This window comes from Aotus nancymaae, unplaced genomic scaffold (genome assembly GCF_030222135.1).
Source record: "Aotus nancymaae isolate 86718 unplaced genomic scaffold, 86718_ANA_hifiasm-v0.15.2.pri h1tg000036l, whole genome shotgun sequence".
Classification (NCBI taxonomy): Eukaryota; Metazoa; Chordata; class Mammalia; order Primates; family Aotidae; genus Aotus; species Aotus nancymaae.
The window spans coordinates 48,593,614-48,608,067 of NW_026988450.1; the positions used below are offsets into that span (position 1 = coordinate 48,593,614).

A 14,454-nucleotide genomic window follows, 5' to 3' on the forward strand; every position below is an offset into this window, starting at 1 on the left:
CATCTGTGTGACTCCAAAGCCTATATATTGTCTTAGTGCTGTCTGATACTGTCACCACAAAACCTTTTAGTAAAATATATAATGGAAATCTAAGTGAACTACTAAGATTGCCAAGAAGGAAGAGTGAGAGAACAGTTCTCAGACAAATGTCATTTATCTTGATGTATAACTAAATGCTCGTCAGCTACAGCAGGCTCAGAGGAGCACTCCAGGAAGGGAAAGAGCACAGTATAGACTGCAAGGTTTGAAAGAATATGGTGTCTTCAAAGGACAGGAAAAAGTCCTTTTTGTTTCAAATAGCAAATGCTGGATTTCTCTAACAATGTGGCTTTCTCAACACTATAAACACCACTTAACAAGAAATATTCTTAAAAGAATTTTAATGATGGTTACCTCACTTTCTTGAATTGTTTATCAGTTATTTAACATTTTCTCAGTGAGCCCCAGATAGGCAGTATAATAATTTGTAGCATGTGGCACAATTATATATACATATACATATTTCTTTACCAATCAAAGAAGAGTTTTAAAAATAATAAGCAGTTTTGGGAGGCTGAGGCAGGAGGATTGCTTGAGGCCAGGAGTTTGAGACCAGCTTGGGCAACACTGTGAGACCTCATTTCTACAAAAAATTTAAAAATAAGCCAGGTATGGCAGTGCATGCCTTTAGTCCTAGCTCCCCAGGAGACTGAAGCAGGAGTATTGCTGGAGCCACCACCGAGGAGTTATAGGCTGCAGTGAGCTATGATCACACCACTACACTCCAACCTGGGCAACAGAACAAGACTCTCTCTTTAAAAATAATAGTAGTAGTAGTGGTAGTAGTAGTAAGCAATACCCAGTTACTCAGTACTTAGGGAGACATTTTTTATCGCTGATAGTAAGTTACATTACTATCAGCGACAAAAAATGTCTCCCTAAGTACTGAGCAGCCTTTTTGGATAGGTATTTGACAATATTCAGTAACTTTAAGCTTTTCCATACCATTTGCCTAAGAATTCCATTTCTCTTTTTTATTGTTTTAATTTTTTTGTTTTTGTTTTTTGAAATAGGGTCTCACTCTGTCACCCAGGCTGGAGTACAGTGGCATGATCTTGATTCGCTGCAACCTCCACCTCTCAGGCTGAAGCCATCAACTTCCCAAGTAGCTGGGACCACAGGTGCACACCACCAGGTCCAGCTAATTTTTCACATTTTCTTGTAGAGACAGGGCTTTGTCATATTGCCCAGGCCAGTCTTGAACCCCTGGACTCAAGCCATCTTTCCACCTCAGCTTCCCAAAGTGTTGGAATTACAGGTGTGAGTCACTGAATCTGGCCTAATAATTTCACTTCTAGGAGCCGTCTGTCCTAAGAAAATATTACTAGGTGTTTGTTGGCACTAATTGAAAACTTGAATATCCAGTTACATGGGAATGGTAGAACAAATTGTTCCTAACACTAAATGAAATATTATGCAGCTTTAAAAAATTATACTTATAGGCCAGGCGTGGTGGCTCACACCTGTAATCCCCAGTGCTTTGGGAGGCCTAAGATGGCAGGTCACGAAGTCAGGAATTCAAGACCAGACTGGCCAACATGGTGAATCCCATCTCTACTAAAAAATACAAAAATTAGCTGGGCGTGGTGGCTCGTTCCTGTAATCTCAGCTACTTGAGAGGCTGAGGTAGGAGAACTGCTTGAACTGGGACCCGGGTGGTGGAGGTTGCAGTGAGCCAAGATTGCACCACTGCACTCCAGCCTGGGCTACAGAGCAAGACTCATCTCAAAAAAAAAAAAAAAAAAAAAAAATCATATTTATGAAGACTACATTAGCATGTCAAAATTTAAATTTTCCATTTGTCCCTATGATATTACCACCACAAAGGGATACAGGTGAACTTGTGCATAGGTAGGAAAAAAAGACTGAGAGGAAGAGCCATGAAATATTACTATTGGTTATGTTTGGTGATAACATGGGGTGGGGTAGATTTTTTTTATTCTTATGGATTTTTTTTATGGTTACCTTAATAATTCTGTTGAAAAAGCAAGTAAAATATCTAGGTGCAGAATAGCAAGTTGCAGACTGGTGGTTAGGCAGTCTAAGAAAGAGGAACTGATATTCTTGGAGCCAAATGATTGTAACTGCTGCTGCCACCAAGTTTCTCTTTGTTCTCTACATAGGGAGTCATTGGTGAAAATTTTTGAGAACTAGCAGCCTTTATTGCACAAAGGAAAAATCTACCCTCAAGGATTTTAATTACTTAATTACTGACTTGATTTTACTTTATCTCTTAAATGTGTCCTGGTTTTAAGTCCTATCGTAGTAGGAGAAAAACATGTTTTGAGATGGCATGCGTTTATTTTAGTGTACTTTTCTTTGTCCTTCCTAATTTAAGACTACTGATTTTTTTCCCTTTCTTACTGTCCAAAAACCTATAAATCAGTTTTATAAGAAAGGTAAGGAACATAATATAAACTACCGCTACATAAAAAAAAAAAAATAATTTCAACCACCAGTAATCATGATTTGGAGAGAGTTTATTGTATTGCTTGGGAAATCACTATAAAAATATGTATTAAAATAATTCTTTAAAGAGACATTTAAAAAAATATGCTTCTGTATTAATACAAAGAAAGAAGATATGACACTCAAAAATGTGTTTTAATGATGGAAATGAACATTAGATGCTTTTCCTCAAATATTTTCTTGGCATTTTAAGGTGATTTTGGGGGTCTGGTATAGGAAGTGGGTACCTATTCTGTTTTTCTGATTACTGTTTTAAGTTATTCTCGACTCATTTTCAAAATTTCCTTTTTGACAACATGTTTATATAACATTGTTTATGTAACACTTGGCATATAACTCATTTTGAATATTTTATTTTTTTCTTACAGATCTCTAAACAAGAACAGAAAAAAGTGGATACATTTGATGGAGGCATGGCTGAAACCTCATCTCGGTGCAGTGGTGCTCAGGATAGTGGAATTGGCAGTGACAGTGTTAAAATCAGAATAGTGCAAATAGAGCAGCACAGTGGTGCCAGTCAGCATCGCATTGCCCGTCCCTCACGCCAGTCATCAATTGTGAAAAATCTAAATTTTATTCCCTTTGACATATTTATTACTGCAAGTAGAATCTCACTAATGACCTATTCCTGTATGCCCTTATCCAAATCGAAATCACAAGAACAGAAGGATAATGAAAAACCAGGCAAGAGTTCATTAAATCTCCCAGAAGTTGATTCAGATGTTGCTAAGCCCAACCAGGCATGTATTTCCACGGTGACAGCAGAAGATCTCTTAAGCAGCAGCATTTCTTTTCCTTCGGGGAAAAAAATAGGGATCCTCTCTCTTGAAAGTCTTCATGCATCCACAAGGTCATCTGCTAGACAAGCACTTGGTATAACTATTGTTCGGCAGCCTGGTCGAAGAGGAACTGGTGACTTACAGCTAGAACCTTTTCTGTACTTTATTGTGTCCCAGCCTTCCTTGCTTCTGAGTTGTCACCACAGAAAGCAGCGAGTGGAAGTATCCATTTTTGATGCTGTGCTTAAAGGGGTGTCCTCTGATTACAAATGTACAGGTAAGAACCTTCAAACTTACTGGAGTGCTAATAATTACTATTTAATAAGTTTTATTCCCATAATTTCAAGACTGATTAAACAGAAACAGCTGACAGACAAGACCTCGTTTTCTCTACAGAATATGTACAGTTCATGTTTCACAGCTGAATCCTGTTTAAGTAAATGTTGGAAATGTATTGAGGTTTAGCCTTACTATTCTGTGCCCTGTGAATATTCATTTTTTTTCCAGGAACTGAATGAAACAGGGACTCTTTTTTGACTATAGCGATGCTTAACAATTTCCAGTGTTTGGAAAGCATAGCTTGTTTTCATATTAATAGCCCATAGGTATGCTTTCCATGTTAATGCTTCTATTCAGATTAAAAAAGAAAAGCCTTAGAAGATGAAGTTTGTTTTGGCATCTTTTTGAAGTGATCATCTTGATGCAATAGCATCATATTAAATGTAATTGAGAAGGTTTATTAATAAAGATTAAAGATTTTTGTACATCTACAGAAAATATATTAATGATGTTGGCTAATTTGCTCTTGCTGCCTGACCCATTCCTTCCTCATTCTAATTATAATATTTATATGAAACTTCCGAAGCTTATTGCCTGTTGAGACTAGGAAAGTGAGCAGCGTTCAGATTTAAGATATACAAGTTGTTAAGTAACAAGGGCCAGTGAAGTCGAGCAAGGTGTCATTATGCCTTTTCCCCGAGTTAGTGTGGATTTGGAGATTTGGCAGAAAAGACTGGAGAAGGTCTTTTGTAGATGGCAGCTGTGGGAATCAGGATTCAGCCTGAGGAAGTAGGATCAAAGGAGCTCTAGGCTATTGCCAGGGTTTAGTCAAGTCCCCTGCTTTAAGAAAGGAGTAACTAGTCAGTTGCTGAGGAGTAACCTAGGGTTACCCCTGGACTGCTTACTGGCCTTCTGTCCTGTATAGATCATACTGGTCAAAAGAGCTGATTGTTAGACTCAGGAACTTTGCAAAAACAGTTGTTAAACAACTAGTAGCTTAAATTGGCCATTGTGAAAGTATTTATGCCACAGATGCTTGCAAACTCAATCATATCTACTCTCCTACTCCAAGAGCCATTTTTTAAACCCTTACCAGCAACTACTGCCTCTCTTTCTCAAACATGATCTCATTTCCTGGGTGCCTGTGATATAATAGGTACTTCAGGGGCTCTGAAAATGGGGGAGATACTCATAGTGGAACACGTTATGTGATTCAAGATCTCATGCCTATGTAGCTTGCAAGTCTGCCTGGCATTAGCCGAAACTTAAATGCAGGATTAGGAGATGAATTCTTAATTCTCAGCCCTTCATTAAGTTCACTCAGCTGCAGTCACTTTATAGGTGGGTGGCCCCTACTAAAAACTATTGGGAGAGGCAGAGGAAAGTAATGGGGGGAAACAGGCTGAGAGGAACAGCTATGACCGCTTCCTAAATTTGTAGATGTGCAGAGATCACAGAAGCCTCACTTTGCTTACTTCAAGCCCAACCTAAAGATACTCTGTGTATAACCTCAACCTTTGAAACTGATGGTTAAACTGAGGCAAGCCAGGTTCCACAGTAATAGAAAAGAACCACCAAAAATGAACTTGTTTCCATTTTCCTAAATTGTAAGAGTAGTTTGACTTCAATCTGTTTTATTGATATACATCCAAATCATGTGCTTATACATTTTCATCTAAGTCTGGTGTTCAGCAAAGTTATAAGAGCTCATACCAAAGATAGGCATTTGAGTTATAATCAGTTCCTAGTTTAAAATGATACAGTACTTCTTGCTTAAAGGGGGAAAAATGCCTTGTATGTAAACTGACCTGGAACCCAATTTTAGTAGATGAAACTAGAGTAGTGGTCATGGGCCAGATTTAGTATAGGGGTGGGTGGTAAATGTAGGAGGAAAAAGGCTCACATACCTACCTTCTAAGGAGCATTTTCTGCATAATATTGTCATGGATGCCTTTCCCTACACAGAATGCATCTACTTGGACATATATATTATCTCAAGAGGATGACTCTTAGTAATAAGCAAAAGTTATCAGTATGCATGATAATGTTTCTTAAAAATGACCTTAGTGATCTAGGGAAGTTTTTTCAGAAGGCCCAAAAGGAGGCAAGTAATTAAAATACAATGGCTAAAAATAAAATTCAACTGGCATTTATTGAGTGATCACTCTGTGCTAGGCATTGTACTTGCTGCTTTAATGCATTCTCTCATTTCATGCTAATGACAACTCTATGGAAATGTTCTATTCTATCTTATAGATAAGGAAAGTAAGGCTTAGAGAAGTTAAGAAACTTGACCAAGGTCACAGGCCTAGCAATAAACAGAGCTACAATTCAAAACTAAGAAGTGTGAACTTTTGAGTCTTACTCTCAAGCTCTATGGATCCCCTGAAAAGAAAGATGTGAATTTGAGGTTCTCTCAGCCTCTGTTGTCCCACTTCAGACCATGCAAATGATTCCTCTCTAAGTTTTAACTGGTGAATTTGTATGTTAACAGTGTCCATGATGTGATTACACAGTACCCAGGTATGAAAACCTGCGTTCATATTCTGTCACGTATATGTATACCTATATTGTAGTACAGTTATGAAAATGAAAAGAGATAATTCATGAATACTGAAGTACTTAGCATTGAGCCAGCAGGTCTAGGCCCTCATAAATGTATGCTGGTACTATTTTAGCTGTCAATATCATATAGTGGAAAGAATACTTACCTAGGAAGCAGAAAACCTGGGATTTTTATTACTGGCCCTGCCATCAATTAGTAAAGTCATCTTAGGCAGTTTACTTCTTTGACTTTCTGTTTTCTTATCTGTAAAATGTGATGATTACAATATATGTCAACAAAGTCCACTCCAGTTCTAAAGCTTCATCATTCTGTAATTTGGAATTCTGAATTCTGTAATTCAGCTTTGGCTTCACAGAGTTGACATCTGTAAGGCTCTACCATATCAGATAGAAATATATTTTGCTTGTTTTGAAGATTCAGATTTCCTTTGATATTCTAGTGGAGCACTAATTCATTCAGTCAATGTTTTAAATACATAAGTTTTACTAAATGTTAATGAAATTATTTTTCAAACACTGATCTGGAAATGTGTTTTATATTTGTCCCCTTGAATGAATTTTCTAAGTCCCATTGCCAATTTCGTTATCCAGAAGCACTTTATGTAGCACTTTCTTTCCTGAAAAAAATTCTGTTCCATATCCAGTGTTTTTTGGAAGCCCTGAGATAGTAACCTTATGAATAAGAAAAAAGAGAAAAATATAAATGGCTATAATGCTAACATTCATGAGGAGGGAAGCAGAGGCATCAGCAAGGTGTGAAGGTGGCTAACTCCATTTCTGCATTCTAAAGTGAAGGAGTCATTGCAGTGTCTTTAAATTGGAGGGACTAAAAGGGATATTACCATGAAGCTAATGTTCTAAGAAAGGTCCAGGAAAAGTTAAAGGCATCATAAGTTAAAAGTGAAAGAAGTAACATGTCATGTGTTTCTACAGGGTTCATACTTTTTCTCTGGATGTTAAAATTCTTTTTGGCTGGGCACAGTGGCTCACACTTGTAATCTCAGCATTTTGGGAGGCCAAGGTGAGTGGGTCACTTGCACTCAGGAGTCCAAGACTAGCCTAGACAACATAGTGAGACCCCATCTCTACAAAAAATTACAAAAAAAATTACCCAATTGCAGTGGCATGCACCTGTAGTCTTAGCTATCCAGGAGGCTGAGGTAGGAGGATCACCTGAGCCTGGGAGGTCGAGGCTGCAGTAAGCCATGATTACACCACTGTACTGCAGCCTTAGTGACAGAGTGAGACCCTGTCTCAAACACAAAATAATTTATTCTTTTCTACAAGGAAACTCAAGTGGCAACCAACCGATAGCAATTGTCACATATATGTATGATTTGGTTTGGATGTTTATCCCCTCCAAATCTCATCTTGAAATGTGACTCTCAGTGTTGGAGGTAAGGCCTGCTGGGAGGTGTTTGGATTATGGGGGCATATTCTTCATGAATGGCTTAGCACCATCCTTTTAGTGATAAGCGAGTTCCCATTCTGAGTTCATGAATGATCTGGTTGTTTAAAAGAATGTGGCACCTCCCCGCTACCTTGCTCCCTCTCTCCCCCTGTGATATGCTGACTTTCCCCTCTGCCTTCTGTTATGATCATAGCTTCCTGAGGCCTCACCAGAAGCCAAGCAGATGTTAGTGCCATGCTTGTACAGCCTGCAGAACCATAATCCAAATACATCTTTTTTCTTTGTAAATTACAGTCTCAGATATTCCTTTATAGTTATGCAAAAATAGCCTCATACAATGCGCATCTCAGTAATTGCCCCATTGTCACATTTCGAAAGTACCTGAGGTTGTTAAAGAGATATTGGTTTTCTGGGTTGTTTTGTTTTCAGAGGACAATAACATTAGGTAATTTAAAAAAATCCTAGCACAACGTGGCTTGTCATTGTTTACTGTTTTCTATACAAGTCATAAACCATTACTATATGTGCTCATGTTCCTTTAAATGTAAATCATATGGAACAAAAAGAAAAAAAAAATAAAGGATTTCATTTTACTCTTTAAAGAGATTTAATAATTTTCAAAAAAGGTAAAATCATAGTTCTTATATAAAATGAATGTATGTCAAAGGTTTTATTTAACTCATTAATAATTCGTTTTTCTCATTGATTTCTAAGAATATTACAAGAGAATTCATGTGCAGGGGATCTCCGAAGCCCTGGTCATCTCAAGAGATTTTGATTCTAGAATTTGTAAGGGTCTTAAAAATTGTAAGAGCCACTTGATCATGGGCATTATTAATTATTAAAGCATGGCTCTGGGTGATTCTAGAAAGATGGAAATATTTTTGACATTAAATGACAAAGATTTGGCTTAATTGCACATATTCAGGCAACTATAATGAAGAGCCCAAAAGTAAATATTGAAAATCTTTTGAGCTTTGTTGGAATACAGTGTAATATCCCAAAGTGACCACTTTAATCAGTCTGGCTTTTAAAATTACATCTTCCCTCCTGTCTTGTACAATCAGCTTGACTTATTACTTCAGAAAGAACCTCTTATTCCTATTGTGCCTTCATTTCTATACCAGATAAATTTTGGGAATATTCATTCATTGTCTGAATTAGAGCACCTGCTGTTGATAAGATGTGTGCAAGATGCTGAGAAACCAGTAATAAGACTCAGTTTCCACCTTCAGGCGCTTTGCTTCATGTAATAACCATACTTACTAAGATTAATTTTGAAGGTTTAGCAGAATATAGATCTTCATGGCAGGGAGGATTGTGAAACACTTAAATGAGTTAAATAAAGGCTGTGAGTTAAAGGCTATGCCCTTTATTTAACTTCCAGAGAAGCAATTTAGAAAAGTTAGTATCAGTTGCATGAGATTGTTTAAGGAAAACTGTTTGGATACATCTTTAAAGTTTTTTATTATTATTATTAGTATATTCAGCTCTAGCTGCAATTCAGAATATTTTTAAATATTCTAATTTTTGGCTATATTTCTTTGCAATATATTTTAGTGGTTGCTCTGGGGTTTCCAGTATGCATGCCTAATCATTCACAGTCTATTTAGAGGTAATATTTCATCACTTAAAGGAGGATGGGAGAGCTTTACAACTACATAGATTCCTTTACTATCTTCTATTTATGTTATAATTGTCATAACTATTACATCTATGTATTCAAACCCTGCCAGATAAGATTTTGATATTTGTTTCAATAATCTTACATATTTTAAAGAACTGAATAAGGGAAAAGTGGTCTTTTATATTCCCAGCCATTTACCATGTTTAGGGCTATTCCTTTATTCCCAGAGTTCCAAGTTTCCCCCTGGTACATTTTTCTTCAGCATTAGGAACCTCCTTTTGCATTTCTTTTAGAGTAGAGCTGCTAGCAATAAATACTGTTTTCCTTCATCTACGAGTATCTTTTTTTTTTCTCATTCCTAAAGGATATTTTTGCTGGATGTAAAATTCTGAGTTGACAATTCTTTTAGCATTTTAGAGATAGTATTTTATGTTCTTCTCTCCCCTGTGGTTTCTGATGAGGAATCCATGTTCATTCCAATGATTGTTTCCATATTTGTAATGCATTGTTTTTCTCTAGCTGTTTTGAAGACACCTGTTTATCATCAGTTTTCTGTAGGTTGACTTTTGTGTGTCTGGGCTTGGTTTTTTTAATTCTGTCCTGTGTGGGGTTCTCCGATCTTGGCTGTAAATTTATGGGTGTTTCGTTTTGGTTTTGTTTACTAAGTTTGAAAACTTTTGGCCTTTATTTCTTCAAATAATCTTTCTGCACCATTCTCTCCTCTCCTTTTGGAATTCAAGTGTTAAGCTCTTTAATACTGTCCTACAAATGTCTAAGACTCGTTTTTTTTTTTCTTTCTTTTCCCCACTCTTCAGATTGGATAATTTCTATTACATTTTTCACTTTTAAAATTTCCATTTGGTTGTTTTTTGTAGTTTCTATGTTTCTATTTCTCAGTTAAGAACTTATATTTCAATTCATTTCAGGTGTGTTTATCTACCACCACTATAACACTCCCCTCTACACACACACACACACACACACACACACACACACACACATATTCGGTATTGGGTCCATCCTCAGGGCAAAGGCAGGAGAGAGAGGGGGGAAAAAAAAAAAGAAAAAGCACCAAGATTCCCCCACACTCTGGAAACCACAGGGGCCTTAATTCCCAGATAATGTTTCTCTTGGAGTTTTAGGTGTGTCCTTACCTTCACTGTGCACCACAACATAGGGCTCACTCTCAAGTCAAAGTTATAACAGAAGAAACAAATAACACAGACTGGGAAATTCATCACCACATAGGTTATAGCCACAGGTTGGACTTTCCTCCCCAGGCTACATTGTTCTGATTTACACTTTTCAGAATTCTCAGGTACTTACTTGTTTTTTTGTGTTTTTTACAAAGTTTTAAATTGTAAGCAGCATGAGAGTTAGGCTGCAGTGATGTTATTCCAGTTTGGGCTGGCACCAGAAATCCTGCCATTTAAAAATTATAATAATGTTTTCTAGTCCATTAGCCAGGACCTGGTTTTCTGGGAAATTTAATAGGGGATTTCCTCTAAAAGTGATACTTTGATATCTTTACATCTTGAGCGCAAATCAGCTACATATATCCTAATCAGTCGTTACTGCTCCCAGGGAGTTGTCAGCATTAACTTGATTCTTCCCGTGTCACCAGTAAGCACACACTCAGAGGGCAGCAATGGTGTTCTCTCTCTACATTCCTTAGGGCTTTCCTTTCATATACTATCAAATCAAATTAGAAGGGGAAAATGCTGTGAGATTCATTGCCCTTCCTGTCAACCTGCTTTCCCCAGCACATGTGACTGATATATACAATGTAAATATATATAGTTACATATATGTGTATACTATGTAGTAATATCCCATATCCATAGGGAACATATTACGAGATCCCCAATGGGTCCCGAAACTGTGGATAGTACTAACCCCTATATATACTGTTTTTTCCTATACATACATACCTATGAAAAAGTTTAATTTATACATTTGGCACAGTGAGAGATTAACAACAATAATAAATAATGAAATAATACAATTATAACATACTGTAATAAAAGTTATGTGAATGTGGTCTCTCTTTCTCTCTCAAGATATATTTTCAGACCACAAGTAATTACAGGTAACTGAAACCACAGATAAGGGCAGGGGATTACTGTATAAAATTGGCCCTCAGTATTCACGGGTTAACATACATGGATTCAACCAATCATAAATCAAAAGTATTCCAAACAAAATTGCCTCTTTACAGGACATACACTGACTTTCTTATTATCCTCTAAACAATACAGTATAACAACTATTTATATAGCACTTATATTGTATTAGGTATTATAAGTATTCTAGAGATGATTTAAAGTATACAGTAGGATATAAATAGGTTATAATGCAAATACCAGGTCATTTTATATCAGGAGCTGGGGCATCTGTGGAGTGTGCCAACCACAGGAGGTCCTGGAACCAGTCTTCTGTGAACAACAAAAGATGACTTTATACATATATATTTAAAAACCTATTTGAGATACTTCCCAGCATAAATAAGTGGAATCTATATCTACTTCTGTTTTAGAAAGCCAAAGTAAAATTAAAATTATGACAATTATAATTTTGAAACTCCTGTAAATAGAGTATAATTCACATTCTGTGTAATTTACTGATTCTTAATTATGCTGACTGTATCTTTAAGCTATACATAGCAATATGCTTTTCATCCTTAATTTAAAAACAGATTATTTAAAGACTAAATTATCAACTTGAATTTTTTGTGAATATTAATATTAATAATCTACTTCAAATGATTTTCCAAATAGATGATAAGTCTGTGAGTTAACTTATTTTAAAACGTGTTAGAACAATGTGGCAATGGGCTTTTTCATGCCCTTCCCACCTGGAGCAACCTCTAACAGAAATGAGATCTTCTGCCAGTACCTTTATATATAGCAGCTGTATTATTGGCAGTTCTCATTTAAATAAAGATGTATGTAGTTGTTTTTAACATAATCGTATTAGTTGTGTTTATAAATATTTAAAAATCGGTATTTGTTTTGTTTAAGGTAATGGAGTCCAGATTTGAAATTGCCTCATATCTTGACTATGCAGCCCAAGGCAGCCTCAAAAAGTCATTTTTCTTCTTGTTTGTTTAGGGATTTTTTGTTTGTTTTTGAAGAAATGGCTGTGCCATCTGGTCAATTGTGAAGGAGTTGAACAATTCTGAGGGAATTTAACTAACTCCTTAGTGCAATATCTTGTTACCCATTAATGTGTGGTAGGACCTAGCAAAGAAACCAACTGAAAACAGTTACTTCTGCCATCTTGCAACTTATTTACCTTATTGTAACTTTTCAAACATCAACTATACTAAAATATAGAAGTTAAAGTTTATTTGAATGTGTCATACTGAAAAAGTAGGTCATAACACACTTCTCTGTAGGACACTGTGATTTTTAAGATAGGCTGTCTAATAGGAGACAATTTCTGTATTTTGAAGTTTTATAAATGCCTAAGGTCCAATGAAGAGTCAAATTTGAAATATGGAGTCCTATGAGAGCTCAGGATTAGACCTCTCAGTACTAAGTTTTAATCCTGATTCTACTCCTTACAGTTGTGTGACCTCAAACACATTATTTAACCTCCTTTTATGCCTCAGTTTCCTTGTCTGTGATATGAGAATAATACTAGTAGCAGCCTTCTATGGTTGCTATTAGGATTAAACAATATGTGTGAAGTTCTTAGCTAAGTGTATGGCACAAGGCTCAATGGATACTAATAAATATTGTTGCTTTTGTCATCATTATTAATATCTGTAAGTGTTTTTCCAAAGTAGTTGTAATTGGCAAAAAAAAATGCACATCATTTCAAAATAATTATAGCTATTGTGGTTTAAAAATTTATACTTAGAATAGTCGAGGCTTTTTTTTTATCTTTTCATGAATAGGACTGCAGAAATGTGCCAGAGACATTTGAGTAAACCAACAGTTGAAAAATCATAAAATGGCTTCTTACACCTCATAAATCATATCTTGATTTCATTTAGTTATTGTGACTTTAAGAAAAAGATTGAATTATATACCTCTTTAGAATCAAAGGTTTTGTTAACATCCCTGGAAAGGCTTAGAATTAACCTATGACTTTAATGTCATAATGATCACACTCTGAACATTTATCTGAAAATTTAGCTGCTGGGAACGTTGCTTGCTGGCTAGTAATGTGAAATGAAATTATTACTTTGACAGGAATTAGCAAGTAAGTAGATCTCTTAAATGACAGGCATTCTAGTGTATGCTTCAGAGAGAAAAGTGGTGAGAAGGTTAAATAAGAAATGACCCAACCAGCTGAAGGAAATAATATTATATGAGGAAGGGTATTAGAACAGAAATCAGAAATCTTGACTTTTAGTCTTGGTTCTAATGCCAGAGATCTTAGATGCAAATAGCTAAATTTCTTGGTGCTTTAATTTTCTCATCTCTAAAACGGGTATAATAATATCTGCTCTCAGTTGATTAGTGCTTAAATCTGAGTTTCAAGTGAGATGATATTTATGAAATTATATAGAAATATGAAATATTTTTCAAATATAAGTTGAGACTTCAGTGATTATTAGTATTAAAATGGAGACTTTGATTTTTAGACATGAGGAAAAGATTAGTGCTCTGGCCTTTGTGACTTCCATTGTAATCATCAACATGTACTTAAAACAAATGAATATCGGGGAAATCATTTAAATGCAGTGACTAGCTTTAATGTTACAGAATCCAACTTTGCTTAGAGAAAAGAAAAGGTTTACAGTTGGGATTAAGTTGATCTGCCTTGAATATGTGACTGTATTTTTTTTTTCTTTTTTTTTTACCAAATAGCACCTTGTGTTTACTTGTGCTGAATTTTAATCATATGTTGGCCTGTAAAATATCTGAAACCTACATTAGAATTCAATATGAAACAACCAAATATCAATAAGAAAGAGATCAGGAACACAGAACAGCACAGAAAATGAATTAAAAGGAATCATTAAATTGATATTTCACATATTATCTACTGGTTAGCATCATTTAGTATAAAAAATATACTTATTTTTAGCAAGATATGAAAGAGTTGGTTCTAAAAGTAAGAGCAAGTGGACATTGATGGTCAAACATTCCAGCAGCCAATTTAATCCTTTCCTCTTCCTCTTCTTTTTCCTATGGACTGCAGATTTCAAACCAGGAAATCTCTTGCCCTTCCCATCACATCTTATGAGATGCAGAATAGGTGTGGAATAGCACAGCATGTGAAACAGTGCTTATAGAGTTAGCCAAATGTGTGGATATCCACAAGGAGATGGT

At 35.8% G+C, this 14,454-nt stretch overlaps 1 protein-coding gene across 7 annotated transcripts in view; it reads left to right on the forward strand.

The window, feature by feature from the left end:
* Window positions 1-14,454, forward strand: part of VPS13B (vacuolar protein sorting 13 homolog B) — an 839,649-nt gene that overhangs the window by 619,543 nt on the left and 205,652 nt on the right. For all 7 annotated transcript variants that reach the window (XM_064384451.1, XM_012455820.2, XM_021675751.2 and 4 more), the window contains exon 34: window positions 2,877-3,564. In XM_064384451.1, the coding sequence (XP_064240521.1) occupies window positions 2,877-3,564 (688 nt within the window). The remainder of the gene's footprint in view (window positions 1-2,876; window positions 3,565-14,454) is intronic.